The sequence below is a fragment of the Hypomesus nipponensis genome, chromosome 12, assembly GCF_054491055.1.
Source record: "Hypomesus nipponensis isolate SF chromosome 12, ASM5449105v1, whole genome shotgun sequence".
NCBI classification, from domain to species: Eukaryota; Metazoa; Chordata; class Actinopteri; order Osmeriformes; family Osmeridae; genus Hypomesus; species Hypomesus nipponensis.
In genome coordinates, this window is record NC_140372.1 from 12,775,917 (window position 1) to 12,791,272 (window position 15,356).

The 15,356-nt window shown below is 49.7% G+C and overlaps 1 protein-coding gene across 2 annotated transcripts; it reads left to right on the forward strand.

Annotated features, from left to right (window-relative positions):
• Positions 1 to 4,328: 4,328 nt before the first annotated feature.
• On the forward strand, positions 4,329 to 15,356 carry LOC146261200 (calcium-activated potassium channel subunit alpha-1-like). 2 transcript variants are annotated; one of them, XM_084668646.1, is made up of 27 exons: positions 4,330 to 4,600; positions 5,687 to 5,911; positions 6,712 to 6,813; positions 6,905 to 6,966; positions 7,059 to 7,149; positions 7,315 to 7,426; positions 7,653 to 7,728; positions 7,835 to 7,910; positions 8,277 to 8,447; positions 8,540 to 8,631; positions 8,809 to 8,919; positions 9,158 to 9,263; positions 9,723 to 9,805; positions 9,936 to 10,005; positions 10,086 to 10,241; positions 10,859 to 10,968; positions 11,108 to 11,176; positions 11,316 to 11,402; positions 11,551 to 11,636; positions 11,926 to 11,986; positions 12,210 to 12,330; positions 12,441 to 12,665; positions 12,877 to 13,207; positions 13,451 to 13,581; positions 13,818 to 14,012; positions 14,432 to 14,535; positions 15,087 to 15,356. In XM_084668646.1, the coding sequence occupies exons 2-27, from the start codon at positions 5,708 to 5,710 to the stop codon at positions 15,196 to 15,198; spliced, it is 3,144 nt and encodes a 1,047-aa protein (XP_084524772.1). In that variant the 5' UTR covers positions 4,330 to 4,600; positions 5,687 to 5,707; the 3' UTR covers positions 15,199 to 15,356. The 2 variants fall into 2 exon arrangements, 1 of the variants encoding a protein (XP_084524772.1); XR_014724817.1 differs by lacking the exon at positions 15,087 to 15,356 and having other exon boundaries at positions 4,329 to 4,600; positions 13,451 to 13,654.

Consider the following 15,356-nt stretch of genomic DNA (forward strand, 5'->3'; position numbering starts at 1 on the left):
GACCATGTATTTGATGAGCAGCCACTCAGGGGTATTGAGCTGTGAGAGGAACAGCACACACCATATGCCGTGTGCGTGTGTGTGTCTGCCCATGTGTGTGAGTTGTGTGTCTTGTCTGCATAGTACCTCGCGTACTGCTTCCATCAGCTACCTACTCCTCTCTGTTGTGGCCCCACTCCTCTTGCCCCCTCTACATTTCCTCTTCCTCAGTGAGTCACAGCAGACTTGAGAAGTGCATTGTGGGAGGCGCAGAAGTAACAGGTCATTGGCCTCATTTTCACCACAGAGAAGAGAGCTGAAAATGAGAGGAAAGCTTCTGAGTGTTGCATCGGAAACAATCAACAGTGGTTCACCTGATAACCTCCTTCTAATATTCTTTCTTTTTTTGAGGTGGACAACTGATTCACACAGTGATTCACCCAGATGAACAACTACCAATACATCAACATTTCAGGCCGTCTTATGTCCTTTTTTCAAATGTGGTCTTCAGGACTGCACCTACCTCACAGAAGATAACCCTATATATAGTCAGACCAGAGTAACGTGTTCTGATTGGTACGCTTGAACAGAAATACCAGAATCTTTCTAACTCAGACTGGAAATGATTAAAATGCAAATGAATTGTTCAATAATTCATCATGGAGTTTCAGAGCAAGATTGGACATGATCAATATGGAACTGTGTGTGTCACACATACACACACATACACGATGTGCTGTGAGTTTGTATATGTCAACATTAATACAAATTACGATCCTAAGACTGTTACCATGGCAATGTTGTTTCCAATCACATGGCAGTAATGAGTAGCTGTTACTGTCTGGTGGAGCCGGTGTTTGACACTTTAGGATTGAATTAATTAGAACCTGTCACTGCACCCCCTTCTGCTCCTCCAGCCTCCCTCTTCTTTCCTCCAACTACAGCCTCCACCAGCCTCCACCAGCCTCCTCCAGCCTCCTCCAGCCTCCTCCAGCCTCCACCAGCCTCCACCAGCCTCCTCCAGCCTCCTCCAGCCTCCTCCAGCCTCCACCAGCCTCCACCAGCCTCCTCCAGCCTCCTCCAGCCTCCACCAGCCTCCTCCAGCCTCCACCAGCCTCCTCCAGCCTCCTCCAGCCTCCTCCAGCCTGCTCCAGCCTGCTCCAGCCTGCTCCAGCCTGCTCCCTCCTCCTCGGGACCTGACCAGATGGGGATGGCTGGAGGGATGGATGGATGCATGAGTGGAGGAATGGATGGATGGGGGTGGTTGTCTTGGAGAGACTGGGGCAGAAGGGATGGATTGTCTTGAGTCTGACGTCCATTCTGTAGACATGTTGATTAGATTTTCATGTGTTGCGGATGGATGGAATGACGGGGGTCGGGGCAACAAAAAGATGGATGAAAGTCATGGATGAATGGAAGGATATGGAGTCGGGGAAGAAGGCATCGATGGTCTTGAAACCAAAGCCAATTCTATAAACATCTTCTATGGATGTGGATGTGGTGAACTGAAGTTGTTCAGGACAGCAGAGTGTAGAGAACAACACCAGTGTTCTCCGGAAGCTTCACATTCTACGCAGCTGCCGGAAAGTACGGCAACCTTTACAGGACTCGTCGTCTAGCCCCCTGCCCCCCCGGCCAGGTGCAGTGACAGGCTGGCATATGGCGCCCTGCAAGCGGTGAGATATGGAAATGCCGTGTCAGCACAGAGGGCAGAGTGTGTGTGTGAGTGAGTGTGTCTGTGTGTATGTGTGTGTGTGCGTGTGCGTGTGTGAGAGAGACCTGAGAGGGCAGGGTCCTGCTGGACACTGAGATTTGCCGGACAAAGAAAACTCATCATAATCACCCTTACACATGCACACACACGTGCGCACACACACTCACACTTGCCCTCTACCATTCAGCCAAAATTAAAGACAGAGAGATGGCTCCCTGGGTGAAGAAAAGTCTCCCCCGCCAACTTGGCACAGCTGAGCGAGAGAGAGCGAGAGAGAGTGAGAGAGAGCGAGAGAGAGAGTAGTCAGTCTTCATCTCTGACTTTAATAACAGGATCTCTCCTCTCACATCTTTGACTTTCATATTGTAGCATCTGCCTGACAGGAGGTTCACAGAGAGGGGCTGTCCCACTCATTATACAGCGCGCACACACACATACAGTATACATGCACCCCCCCCCCCCCATCCACACACAGACACACGAACACACGCAGACACACAAACACACACAGACACACGAACACACACAGACACACAAACACACGAACACACACAGACACACAAACACACACAGACACAAGAACACACACAATGAAGCAGGGGGAGCTCACAGATGCTGACCTTGTGAAGGTTTTTGGTCAGGAGCTCCTCAGCAGGATGCCCTGGGGCCTAATGTATGACATGCTGCATGTGTGTGCCTGTGTGTGTGCCTGTGTGTGCGTGATAATGATAGTGTTCTGGGTAGGTGGTGGAACGGGAGAGGAGACAGACTACATATAACCTGTCATTAGTGAGTGCTCTACCTATGGACTATGTCCAGGACATGCCAAGACTAGGAGCCTGGACTGATGCTGGTCATCTAGGTAGAGGACAGGCGTCTTGAGTTGTCATGACGTCTGCAAGAGGGACCTGATGAATTTGTTCACGGCCAGTCAGGATTCACGTGAATTCCGCTGTGTCATTGGGCAACTCAAAGATGGCTTCACAGCACATTGAAACTAAGTCAAACACAACCACACACACACACAGTTCTACGCGTTGACTTATATCCTCCTTAATCCATAGATCCCTCTCACCTTCGCCTGGTCTGCTCACACACACATACACACACTCTCTCACCTACCTCCTCCCTAATCCTTGGTTAACAAGGTGTTGTGGGCTGCTGTGATTGGTCAAAGATACAATACCTTGACCTTGGACTACAGAGGTAAGAGGCTTCAGTTGGAAAAATCTTAAATTGATTGTCCTGCAGTGCACACACACACACACAGGGTACAATGTAATTTGTTGTTGAACTGCCACTTTTCACAACAAAGAATTGAGCGATGCTGTCCCCTGGTGGTGGAGGCAGTGTACAGTCACTGTAGCTAAAATGGGACAAAACTACCCTGTGCATTTGTGGTTGTATTTCTCACACTGAGAAGGGATCATTTAGACCCTGTGGGCAGATCAGGGCGGGGGGCGATTTGTCTTTGGCTGACGCCCATTGATCCTTGATTTCCCCATGGGGTGTAAGCGCCAAACACCTGATGTTAATAGTTTAATCTCTGTAAAATAAACATCACTTCACTCATTCGCTGTTCTTTGTTACATGGAGTGGTGGGGTAGGACCCAAACGCAGGAGAGTAGCCAGGCATTGCATCAAAAACAGAACAGACAGGGAACTCACAGTAACAAGGGTAAGGACAAGACAATGAGTGGACACAAAACAGGAACTTAAATACACAGAACCAAACAAGACACAGATGGACACGATGAGACTAATGAGAGCTGAAACAACTGAACGAGACACAGGTGAAGATAATGACAGACACAGGTGAAGACAATGACAGACACGGGTGAAGATAATGACAGACACGGGGACAGGGCAAAACCAAAAACAGGGGGGCCACAGCTGTGGCCGTAGCCTTTTAAGAAAATCTACTTAGAAATAACTTATGTAGGCCTATAAACAATAAATAAAACATTTAATACATTATACAATGATAAATAAGATAGCCTACACATACGCTTTAATAATATGTTAGTTTGTGATATCAAATGTTAAATGTGTGTGTCGGTTAATGTACTGGTTACTAGTCTATATTCCAAACAGTGTCAAGAAAGTAATCTTGAGTGTTAAGTGATCACACTCGTGTGTCTGGGGAATAAAATAAAGGACCTCATAGGCTGCGTATCGTTCATATCAATCATGGCTAATTGTCCTTTTAAAGATGATGTGGTGGATGAGAGAGCTCCATAGACATATTGTAAGGGGAGCTGTAATAGGAAGCAGCCTTAAGAGAACGTTAATAAATAGGCCTACTGAAAAAAAAGATGAAAGTAACATATAAATACAAATACAGAAATAAATGATCATTGGGAATAAATAAATACATACAATTAATAACTAGACTTCCTAACCGAGAGTGAGGTCATGCCGGTGTTGAATCGCGCGCGCTCCCGCGAGGGGGTGCCAATCCAGAGAGTCATGCATCGGGTGATACAACACCGGCATGACTAAACGGTTCAGGTTAGTAAGTAGAAAAGCAGAAAGCTCGTACCGTCGTTGCCATATAATAATATTGGTTAATACATTTATGTATAAAAAAGTTTTTGTATAATGCGTGCATTTTTGTGTTTGTCACTTTTCAAAAATTGCAAAAAGTTCCAAATACCTTGTTTGAACGTAGCTATTTCTTGCTAAGTGATGTTTGGACAAAAACTGTTTCCAGAGTAATCTGAGATTTGCTAATTGTTTACTATCACTGGAGTCAGCCAATCCGCTTCCAGGATGGAAACACCTTGTTTTGATCTAATATTGTTTTGATTTGAGTTGATGGCAAATACTTAAAGAGCTAACTTCGCAGTTGATTAATTCACAATCTCCAGCAACTGTAACAGTGAAGTCATCCATTCGATACGAAAGGTAGGCGACGATATTTAGCCATTACATCCTTTGAGTACAAATTAGCGACCTAACCTTGAATAGCAGATAGGGCGCTACCGTTTCAGTTAAGCAATTTCAAACTAGATGTAGCCTACTATTTTTCATGATTGGTTGTCTTATAATGCCGACCGAATCTAGCCTGGTCCTAACCAGACCCTCGTACAGTAGGCTACATTTCATTTTGTAGGCCTACAGAGGGTCTGGGATCGCTCTATTGACAAGCAGTAACTTCCTTGAAGACGGGTACTCTGTTGAAGTAAAAAAATATTGGATCTGCCCAGAGCCACTCTGATCTGCCATAACCAATCGCTAGCATTCGCCTTCGGCAACTCCTTCACCACTACTGCACGGAGCTAGCTGCCTTAGCTGGAAAATCAAACTTTTCCCGAACCCTTTGGGTAGGAGGGCCACAACATCATGGCCACCAACAAAACTCAGCAAGGATTGTTCTTGCTCCAGCTTTAATTTATGGATATTCGGCAACGTTGCCACAACCGCAGAATAGCTTCGCTTGCATCTTTATCCACTAGTGCACGACATCAACGTCATCGTTCTCAGCCACTCCCTCTGTTCGCTGATTGGACCTACCAAAAAATTGTTTCTGAAAACCGACTTCAAAGCCAAATTCCCAGACCTAGTACAGAAACAAAATCCAAATTGAGCGGAAGTACGTAGGAAGGCAGAGCCAGGCTAGACCGAATCACCGCTGTGCTGATTATCATACTGTATTATACAACTCAAATGCATTTGGTCAATGTAACCGTTATCGTAATTCAAGGTTGAAATAGGCTACTCAGGAATTATTTTCTGTTCTGTAATTTTTTCTAATAACGTTAGGGTTAAATATACACGCATTTAGGAAAAGTCAGGGTCCTATTGTTACTTGTTTTTTTTTGTCAATAAAGTTATTACATTGCTCAATTAAAAAACAGTCAAAATGACTGCATAGTCAAAAGTCCCAGTGATGTAATCTCCAAATAGCAGCACTCATGAGATTCCTGCTGTCCAATCAAATTGCTTTGTCAGAACTAACAAGTAGGCTTGTATATTTTTATAATTCAACAGAGATCGTGAACCCAATCAGAAATGTATAAGCCGAGACCCTTCATCCCGGAAATATCATACTGCCACTGTATGTACAGAGGTACAAAGATATGGGACCTCTATGTGGCCGTCTGCCTCGTCATTCTGGTGCAAGGTGTGCTACTCATCCTCTTGAGGAAGTGGACTCGACCTGCCGTCGAACCTCGCCAGTTCTTGTTCCAGGACCAACACCAGGCTCATCTCAAGGTGAGTAAGAGTATAGGTGGTAGGCCTTACAAGGAGGGTAGGTGGTAGGCCTTACAGGGAGGGTAGGTGGTAGGTCTTACAGGGAGGGTAGGTGGTAGGCCTTACAGGGAGGGTAGGTGGTAGGTCTTACAGGGAGGGTAGGTGGTAGGTCTTAAAGGGAGGGTAGGTGGTAGGTCTTACAGGGAGGGTAGGTGGTAGGCCTTACAGGGAGGGTAGGTGGTAGGCCTTACAGGGAGGGTAGGTGGTAGGTCTTAAAAGGAGGGTAGGTGGTAGGTCTTACAGGGAGGGTAGGTGGTAGGTCTTAAAGGTAGGGTAGGTGGTAGGCCTTTCTGGGAGGGTAGGTGGTAGGCCTTACAGGGAGGGTAGATGGTAGGCCTTACAGGGAGGGTAGGTGGTAGGTCTTACAGGGAGGGTAGGTGGTAGGCCTTACAGGGAGGGTAGGTGGTAGGTCTTACAAGGTGGGTAGGTGGTAGGCCTTACAGGGAGGGTAGGTGGTAGGCCTTACAGGGAGGGTAGGTGGTAGGCCTTACAGGGAGGGTAAGGGAGTCAGGTGGCTGAGCGGTTAGGGAATCGGGCTAGTAATCAGAAGGTTGCCAGTTCAACTCCTGGCCGTGTCAAAAGATGACGTTGTGTCCACCCTACTTGCCTCAGGGGAATGTCCCTGTACTTACTGTAAGTCGCTCTGGATAAAAGCATCTGCTAGATGACGTAATGTAAGGAGGGATTATGAGGTAGTAGGAGCTACTAGTGTTAAACCCATCTAATTCACAAACCACGCTGTGCTTTTGTTCATGAAACAGTGCATCTCCCTGCCACGTTTCTCCTTCAGCAGTCTGGTGGACAGTGTAGCAGCGCAGGCATCGACCCTCGTATCACGCGAACATCCACACGGACGCTTCCTGGTGAGCACGCTGGATCACAGCCTCACTCACCCTCCCCCCACACACAGGCCTACAGCCCATAATAATGTAACAGAACCTTTTCTCTGTCCAGACCGTGTTGATGTTCTTGTTAAATATGGGGTCGTTTGTGATGTACCTCATCCTCACCACCCGGTGAGTACAGAGAGACAGCTACTCTGCCTGGTCACCAGGATAACTGACACTGTGTTCAGGTGCACTCTCATGTTTGATGTTGTGCCTGACAGGCCTGTAGAGTACTGTGTGGAGGAAATGGACGCCCTCCTCATTCTCGACTTGGGCTTTGACATCATATACCTTCTGCACTTTTGGCTAAGGGTAAGAACTTCCTGTGATATACAACACCAATAGTCCTCAATGCCTTTCATCTTTAAGTGACGTGCATTAGCATGAGGTGATCAGGAGGTCCCAGGTTCTAATGGCCTCTGTGTGTTAGCAGTTCCTGTGTGTCCAGTGTGAAGACATTATGTCTTTTCTTTCCAGTTTTTCTCTGCCCAGGATCTGATGGTCATGTGGTTGAACTACAAATCAATAGCTGACATATTTACTGTCGGACCAGCATGTTTTACAGTATTCACTGGTCGGGCCTGGCTTGGTAAGTCCCTCCCTCCCTCAAACCCCCCCCCCTCCCTCCCTCAAACCCCCCCCCTCCCTCCCTCCCTCCCTCCCTCCCTCCCTCCCTCCCTCCCTCCCTCCCTCCCTCCCTCCCTCCCTCCCTCCCTCCCTCCCTCCCTCCCTCCCTCCCTCCCTCCCTCCCTCCCTCCCTCCCTCCCTCCCTCCCTCCCTCCCTCCCTGGTTCTCATGATGTTCCCCTCTCACAGGCCTCAGGTTCCTCCGGGCCCTGTACATCCTGGAGCTCCCAGCCATCCTGCAGATGCTCAACATCCTGACCAGCAAGTAGGAACCGATGGAACGAAAGACCCCGGGTTAGGATCACATAAAAGTGTTCTAGGTTGGCTTGAGACTTGACTTCTGGTCCTCCTCTTCTTCTGTGGTTCCACAGGACATCTCAGAAGCTCTGTCGGCTGGGAGCCATCCTCCTGGGAACCCTGTTTTTTTACGCCGGCCTCATTCACCTGGTGAGGACTTGAATCCAGCAACACACGCCAAATCATAAACATGGAATACATTTGATTGATTTAACAAGTGCTGTCATTCAAAGCAACACACGTAGTGAAGCTAGAAAGTACTGCTGAGATTCAAGGAACAGAAGTGCATAGTTCTAACAGTATGACGATGGTCAGAGTCAAGGAATGTTCTGTATTGACCAGTCAAGATGCAATAATAATATAAACGCAACTACAGTTTAACACAGCTCAAAGCAGAAAAACACTGAGAGCCACATAAATAAATAAACAGTTGAGTGCCTGGTGTTTTAGTAGAACCAAAGCTTCTGGAGTTAGAATCAGAAGGTGTTGCTCTCCTCTTGGTTTGCCCTGCTGTAGGTGGAGAGCTCCGGGGACCCCTGGCTTGAGAACTCCAACGCCTCGAGCCGTCCCTACTTCCTGTACACGTACTTCCTGACGGTGACCATGTCCACAGTGGGTTACGGCGACGTCTTCGTCACCACCGCCTCAGGACAATTTCTAATCACCGTGTTCATCTTCATCTACCTGGTACGCCCCCCTCCCACCCCTCCTGCCCCCTTCCTCTCCCTCTCTCGGTTCCATCATGTCTGGTCCTGTCTCATCCACGGTGTTGTGTACAGGGTATGTTTGCAAGCTTCATACCACAGATGATGGAGATCCTAGCAAACAGGAAGCGCTTCAACGGGGCATACTCCACCGTCTTGGGGAAATCGTGAGTCATCTGTCAATACAGGGCAGACCGATCCAGTCTCCCTCTGAAAGGAGCTCTCCAGATTCTCATGCTGCGGAGATCGTCCCTTTTTTGTGTCTGACTTTCACACACTGACTTTCTGTGTGTGTGTGTATGTACGTGTATGTGTGTGTGTATGTGTATGTGTGTGTGTGGCAGGCATGTGGTGGTGTGTGGACATCTGACCCTCAGCAACATTGAGCCGTTTGTGAGGGAGTTCTACCATGAGGACCGGGGGGAGGTGAACATCAACCTGCTCTTCCTGGGGGAGTGAGTACAGCTCTGACAGCCTCTGTCAGCTCCACCAGTTCATCAGATCTCCCCAAACACGTCCAGTTTCAGGCTCATTTGCCGTTTGTAACAAGGAAAAGTTGTTGGCCCTGCTCCCCCTCAACTAATTCCTGGCAGTCTGTCTATCCAAAGTCCTACATGGTTTTATATTTGAATTCTCAGTCTCACCCTCTCTGGGTCCCTGTCGTCCCTGTCGTCCGTCCCCCGTCCCCCTCAGCTTCTGCCCTGACGCCACGCTGGAGAAGTTCTTTGCGAGTCTCCCTGGGAAAATCTACTTTTACCAGGGCTCGGTGCAGACCAAGAAGGACCAGGAGAGAGTCATGGTAAGTCTGTTCACACACACACACACACATAGGAGATGATGATGTTGTTGCACAGTCTAGTACTGTAGCAAAACAGTGTTCTTTGGCACCAACCACTGTTGGAATCGTGCACTAGTGGTTCTTGATTCTGTGCTGAGTGTCCATCGTGCACTCTGATTCAAGTTAATGCTGAGTGGATGAAGTGTAAATGTGTGGGAGAGTGGACAGTCTTGCTGTGTGTGTGTAACCCTAACACTAGAACCCTAACACTAGAACCCTAACACTAGAACCCTATCACTAGAACCCTATCACTAGAACCCTAACACTAAAACCCTAACACTAGAACCCTATCACTAGAACCCTAACACTAGAACCCTATCACTAGAACCCTAACACTAAAACCCTATCACTAGAACCCCATCACTAGAACCCTAACACTAAAACCCTATCACTAGAACCCTAACACTAGAACCCTGGTAGATGCGCAAAGCGTCCGCCTGTGTGATTCTCTGTGACAGGTTTGCTGCTGACCCAGATGCAGAGGACTCGGACACACTGATGAAGTAAGCACACACACTCACAGACACACACACAGAGACGCACACAGACAGATCTACACATACACATGAATACACAGGAACACGCACACAGATCTCCACACATCAACACGGTCTCTCCTGTGTCGTCTGCTAGTGTGATCTCCGTCAAGATATATCACCCCAACGCCAGAGTGATTGTCCAAATGTTGAAGCCTAGCAACAAGGTAACACCTCCCCGACACTATCTGGTCGCTGTGTGAGTGTGTGTCAGGGTGTCAGGAGGTCCTGTCCCTGTGTGTTCCAGGTCATCGTGCAGAAGATCCCTGACTGGGACTGGAGTTGTGGCGATGCCGCCTTGTGTCCCATGGAGCTCAAGCTGGGCTTCGTGGCTAAGAGCTGTCTGGTCCCGGGGCTGTCTACCCTGCTGGCAAATCTGTTCACAATGCAGGGTGAGGTGGAGGTAAGGAGTCTGGATGGCTACAAACACACACACACACATGGGCCAAAGACTCTGTCAATTCAAACAACTTTATTGAGCCCCTAAAAGGTCAATTTATGTTCAGCTCACCCAGCCTATACACACCATTTCAAAGGTCACAGGCAGGTAGTTATATGTCACAGATCAACATATAGTACAATGGGTCAATACAAAATTGGGTAAAACATTTTTAACGATTGGCGAATGTGAGTTTTGAACCGAGTTCAAAAGAATACATTCTCTGTTGAAATGTCACTGGAGAGACAGAGTATCGAGTCTTGGATGGGCTGCAATGATCTTGGAGCAGATGTTCACTACAGCATTGACGCAATTCTTGTCCTTCAAACAACCCATCATCAAAGACAGTGAACACAGACACACACAAAGAAAGACACAGCACACACATGCAGTACACACACACACACACACACATGCAGTACACCGACACACACAGACACACACATGCAGTACACCAACACACACACACATGCAGTACACCGACACACACAGACACACACATGCAGTACACCGACACACACAGACACACACATGCAGCACACACAAGCTCACACTGCCCTCTGTGTGTTTGCATCCTGCAGCAAGAGGGAGACTCATGGAAGAACCTCTACATGGAGGGAATGTACAATGAGATCTACACAGAGCACCTCTCATGGCCTTTTATAGGCATGACCTTTGCCCAAGCCAGCAAGTGAGTCACTGCAGCCCAGCTTCAGCATGAGGGGAGAGGCATCGTGGGAACTGTAGTCTTGTCCCCACAGAAACATGCTCCTTGTGCTTGTGTGCGTATTGAATGTGTGCTGTGGGTGTGTGTGTATCGGGTACTTCAGGCTCTGCTTCCTGAAGCTGGGCCTGCTGCTCATCGGCATAGCGACCTACAGCGAAGACGAGGAGATGAGGTGGGTGACTTCCTGTTTGCGCCCCGTTCACTTCCTGTTAGAAAGACACGCTGGTTATCTAGTCACGTTATCATACGTATCAAAAAGTCTTTTCAAAAAGTATTTTCTCTCTCTCTTCCTTTCTGATTCTGCACATTAGTGTTCTGGTGAATCCTCCGAAGTGCATCAAGATCAAGCGGGGCACTCTGGGCTTCCTGGTGGCCAGCGATGCTAGTGATGCCAGGAGGTACAGGCAGTCTGGGAGCCCCTCTCACCCCAGGACTCACTCACTCACATCCTGTTTGCCATGAAGCCTCTCAGCTCACGAGGAGAGGTGGCTCAATGTCCACCTGTGTGTGTGTGTGTTTGTGTGTGTGTGTGTGTGTGTTCTCCAGGGCCAGGATCTACTGTGAGAGGTGTCACAGCCGGGTTAGAAACCCGTGCAGGATGAGCCCGTGCCAGTGTCCAGAGTTTGAAGAGGGTAAGAACAAACCCTGAGAGACGACCCCACTGGCCCACGGGAACAGTGACCCTCCAGTCGGATGGGCTTCACTCCAGCTTCTCTCCTGTCTCCGTTTGGTCACAACTGGTGTCTGGGCCTCGGCCCGCTCTGCGACGCCGTCTCCTGCCGGATGTCTTTATGTCGTCGGTCTGGACGCGTGTGCAGGCTTGCGTGTGTGCGCGTGCGTGCATGTGTGTGTTCATGCTTGTGTGTGTGTGTTCATGCGTGTGTGTGTGTGTTCATGCGTGTGTGTGTGTGTCTCCACCAGGTGGCTCTCTGACTTCGGCCATGAACTTACGACGCCCGTCTCTGGGAGTGCTTCCCTCCATGTAAGTACACACACACACACACACAGAGGTCCACCATGAGATGAGTGAGTGAGAAGGTTTCATGTGAGATAAATCAATCCAAGTGATCTATTCCTCCCCTGTCTCGGGCACCTAAGCCCCAGATAGGACGTCTCTACTGCCGGTGAGCGGAGAACACATGTTGATGAGTGTGATGATGAGGTCCACATGAGTGTGTGTGTGCTGCCGTTCCTCTGTCTAACAGACCTGATCTGGAGGAGGACGCTGACTGGACCAAGGAGCTGCAGACGGAGGGTCAGGTGACGCTCGACTCCACCGGATTGTTCCACTGGTGTTCCCCTGTCTCCCTGGACGAGGTTACTCTGGTGAGACTGGCACACTGGGATGCACCCACACACACGCACTCACTCGTACGAACACCCAAACACACTCTCACACAGACTTGCGTGTGTGTGTGTGCCCTGCCGCCCTCCAGACCAGAGAGATGGCCAGTGGCCTGGCCCTCCAGAAGCACGTGGTGGTCTGTGTGTTTGGGGACCGTGGCTCCAGGCTTCTGGGCCTGCGGCCCTTCATGATGCCTCTGAGAGCCAGCAGCCTGACCAGGCCTGAAGTGCCCCCCGTGGTCTTCCTGGGGGACACAGACTACTTCATGAGGGAGTGGCCCGACATCCACTACTTCCCTCACATCTACTTCCTGCCTGTGAGTGGAGGGGGTTGTGGGGGAGGGAGCGTGGGTTTGTGCGTGTGTGGTTGGATGAGAGTGTGTGGTTGTTGGGGGGGGGGGGGGTAAAGTGTGTGGTTGTGATTGTGTGTGTGGTTGAAATGAATGGGTGCGTGTTGTGGGGTTCTGGTTTAACGTTCTGTTGAACCAGATGAAGATCTGTTCCCTCCTCCACCCCCCTCCACCCCAGGGCTCTCCCATGTGTCTGGACGACTTGCTTGCGGCGGGGGTGACCCGCTGTGCGCGGACGGTGATCCTGAACGCAACAGGATCCACCCATGACACAGAGACAATCCTGTCCTGCTACACCCTCAACAGCCTCAGCCTGCAGACGGAGGCCCTCAGGCCCCAGGCGGAGGCCCTCAACCCGCAGACGGAGGCCCTTAGTCCCCAGACGGAGGCCCTCAACCCGCAGACGGAGGCCCTTAGTCCCCAGACGGAGGCCCTCAACCCGCAGACGGAGCCCCACTCACCAAGCCAAAAGCCAACCAGAGAGTCCATCCCTCTGCTGCTGGAAATCGGTACTGCACCTCTCACCTCACCCTACGGGAATGATGCTGTCCTTGCACTACCAAAGCTTCTCCCAGACACCTCACTACCCCCTCTCTCCCTCCCCCTCTCGCCCTCCCCCTTTCTCACCTCTCTATCCTCCCTCCTACCCCCTCTCTCCCTCCCCCTCTCGCCCTCCCCCTTTATTCCTCTCCCTCTCGCCCTCTCCCTTTCTCACCTCTCTATTCTCCCGCCTACCCCATCTCACCCCTTAGGTAACACCTCAAATGTGGATCTGATGAATGAGACTGAGAGGCTGGAGGAGGCCGACAGCCTGCCCCTGACGGAGGCCTTCGCCCAGGGGAAGGTGTTCTCTGTGGACGTGCTAGACTCCCTCATAGCCGCCGTGAGTCACCAGGAGGCTTGCGTCCCTGTACTCATCCCTCCACAGTCATCCCCGGGGCGCATCTCACCAGTCTGTATGTATGGACACAGGGTTCAGTCTGGGGCTACGCCACATGTTCAGCATCTACAAAGCCCTCCAGCCAGGAGTCAGTTCAGGGTTACGGTCAGGGATTGAGTCCCTCTCTCGTACAGCAGCTGGTGGTGCTGGCTGAGTGTGTTGTGTGTGTGTGTGTGCAGACATACTTCAACTCCAACGTTCCGCTGCTGGTGTCCACGCTGGTGACGGGAGGGGACTCGCCCTTGCTGGAGACCCAGCTGTTGGAGGATAACCATCTGGCACAAGGGGTCATGACCTCTGAGCTGTGGGCGCTGCGACACCGCTCCAGACTGACCCAGCTGGCCCTGAAGGACCAGCCTCTCTGTCGGCTCCAGGTGAGGAGAGAACACACGCACTGAGAACACACACACTGAGAACACACACACACTGAGAACACACACACACTGAGAACACACACACACTGAGAACACACACACTGAGAACGCACACACACTGACAACACACACACACACTGAGAACACACACACACTGACAACACACACACTGAGAACACACACACACTGACAACACACTCGCACACTGACAACACACACACTGAGAACACACACACACTGAGAACATACACACACACTGAGAACACACACGCTTAGAACACACACACACTCAGAACAAACACACACTTAGAACACATGCACATACACACACATATGCTCACACACTCTCTACCTGTCTCTCTGTCAGCCTAACGCCGCTCTCTCTTTCTCTCTCTCTCTGTCTCTCTCTCTCTCTTCAGTGTGTGTTGTTCAGGGATCTGTTCAGCCAGGCTCTGGACTCTCTGGAGATCCTGTGTATCGGTCTGTACCGTCTCCTAGACCCTCCCAACTGCTCCATGAAGAGGTGTGACCACAACACCCTGACAGAACCCAAGAGGATACAATACAACACAACACACCACAACACAACACACCACAACACCCTGACAGAACCCAAGAGGATACAATACAACACAACACACCACAACACAACACAACACACCACACCACAACACAACACAACACAACACACCACAACACCCTGACAGAACCCAAGAGGATACAATACAACACAACACAACACACCACAACACAACACAACACACCACAACACACCACAACACACCACAACACAATAGAACACACCACAACACACCACAACACAACAGAACACACCACAACACACCACAACACACCACAACACACCACAACACAACAGAACACACCAGAACACACCAGAACACACCAGAACACACCACAACACACCACAACACAATAGAACACAATGGAACAGAAGAGAACACAATAGAGACGAAGCAGACAGCAGTGGTGGAGGTTGTAATAGCAGGAGCATAGTGAGGTGGAGCTGCAGGTGGCAGGGTGTTCTGTAGAAGGTAACAGTTGTGTGTCCTACAGGTTTGTGATCACCAACCCTCGAGGTGACCTCCCTCTCCTGGCCTCAGACAGGGTCTTCTGCTCTGTCCCCTTTCATCAGAGCCACTTGCTGACACAGTCACATCCCCTCTGAACCCGAACTGAACAAGACGAGAGACACAGAGATCATAGTAACTGGAAGAAAAATAAAAAATATATCGATACATATATTGATTCACTGAGTTATTCCTATCATTGTTTTGAAGATATTAGTTGTAATTTGATAAAAAAAAAATGTTATTTGACCAATAT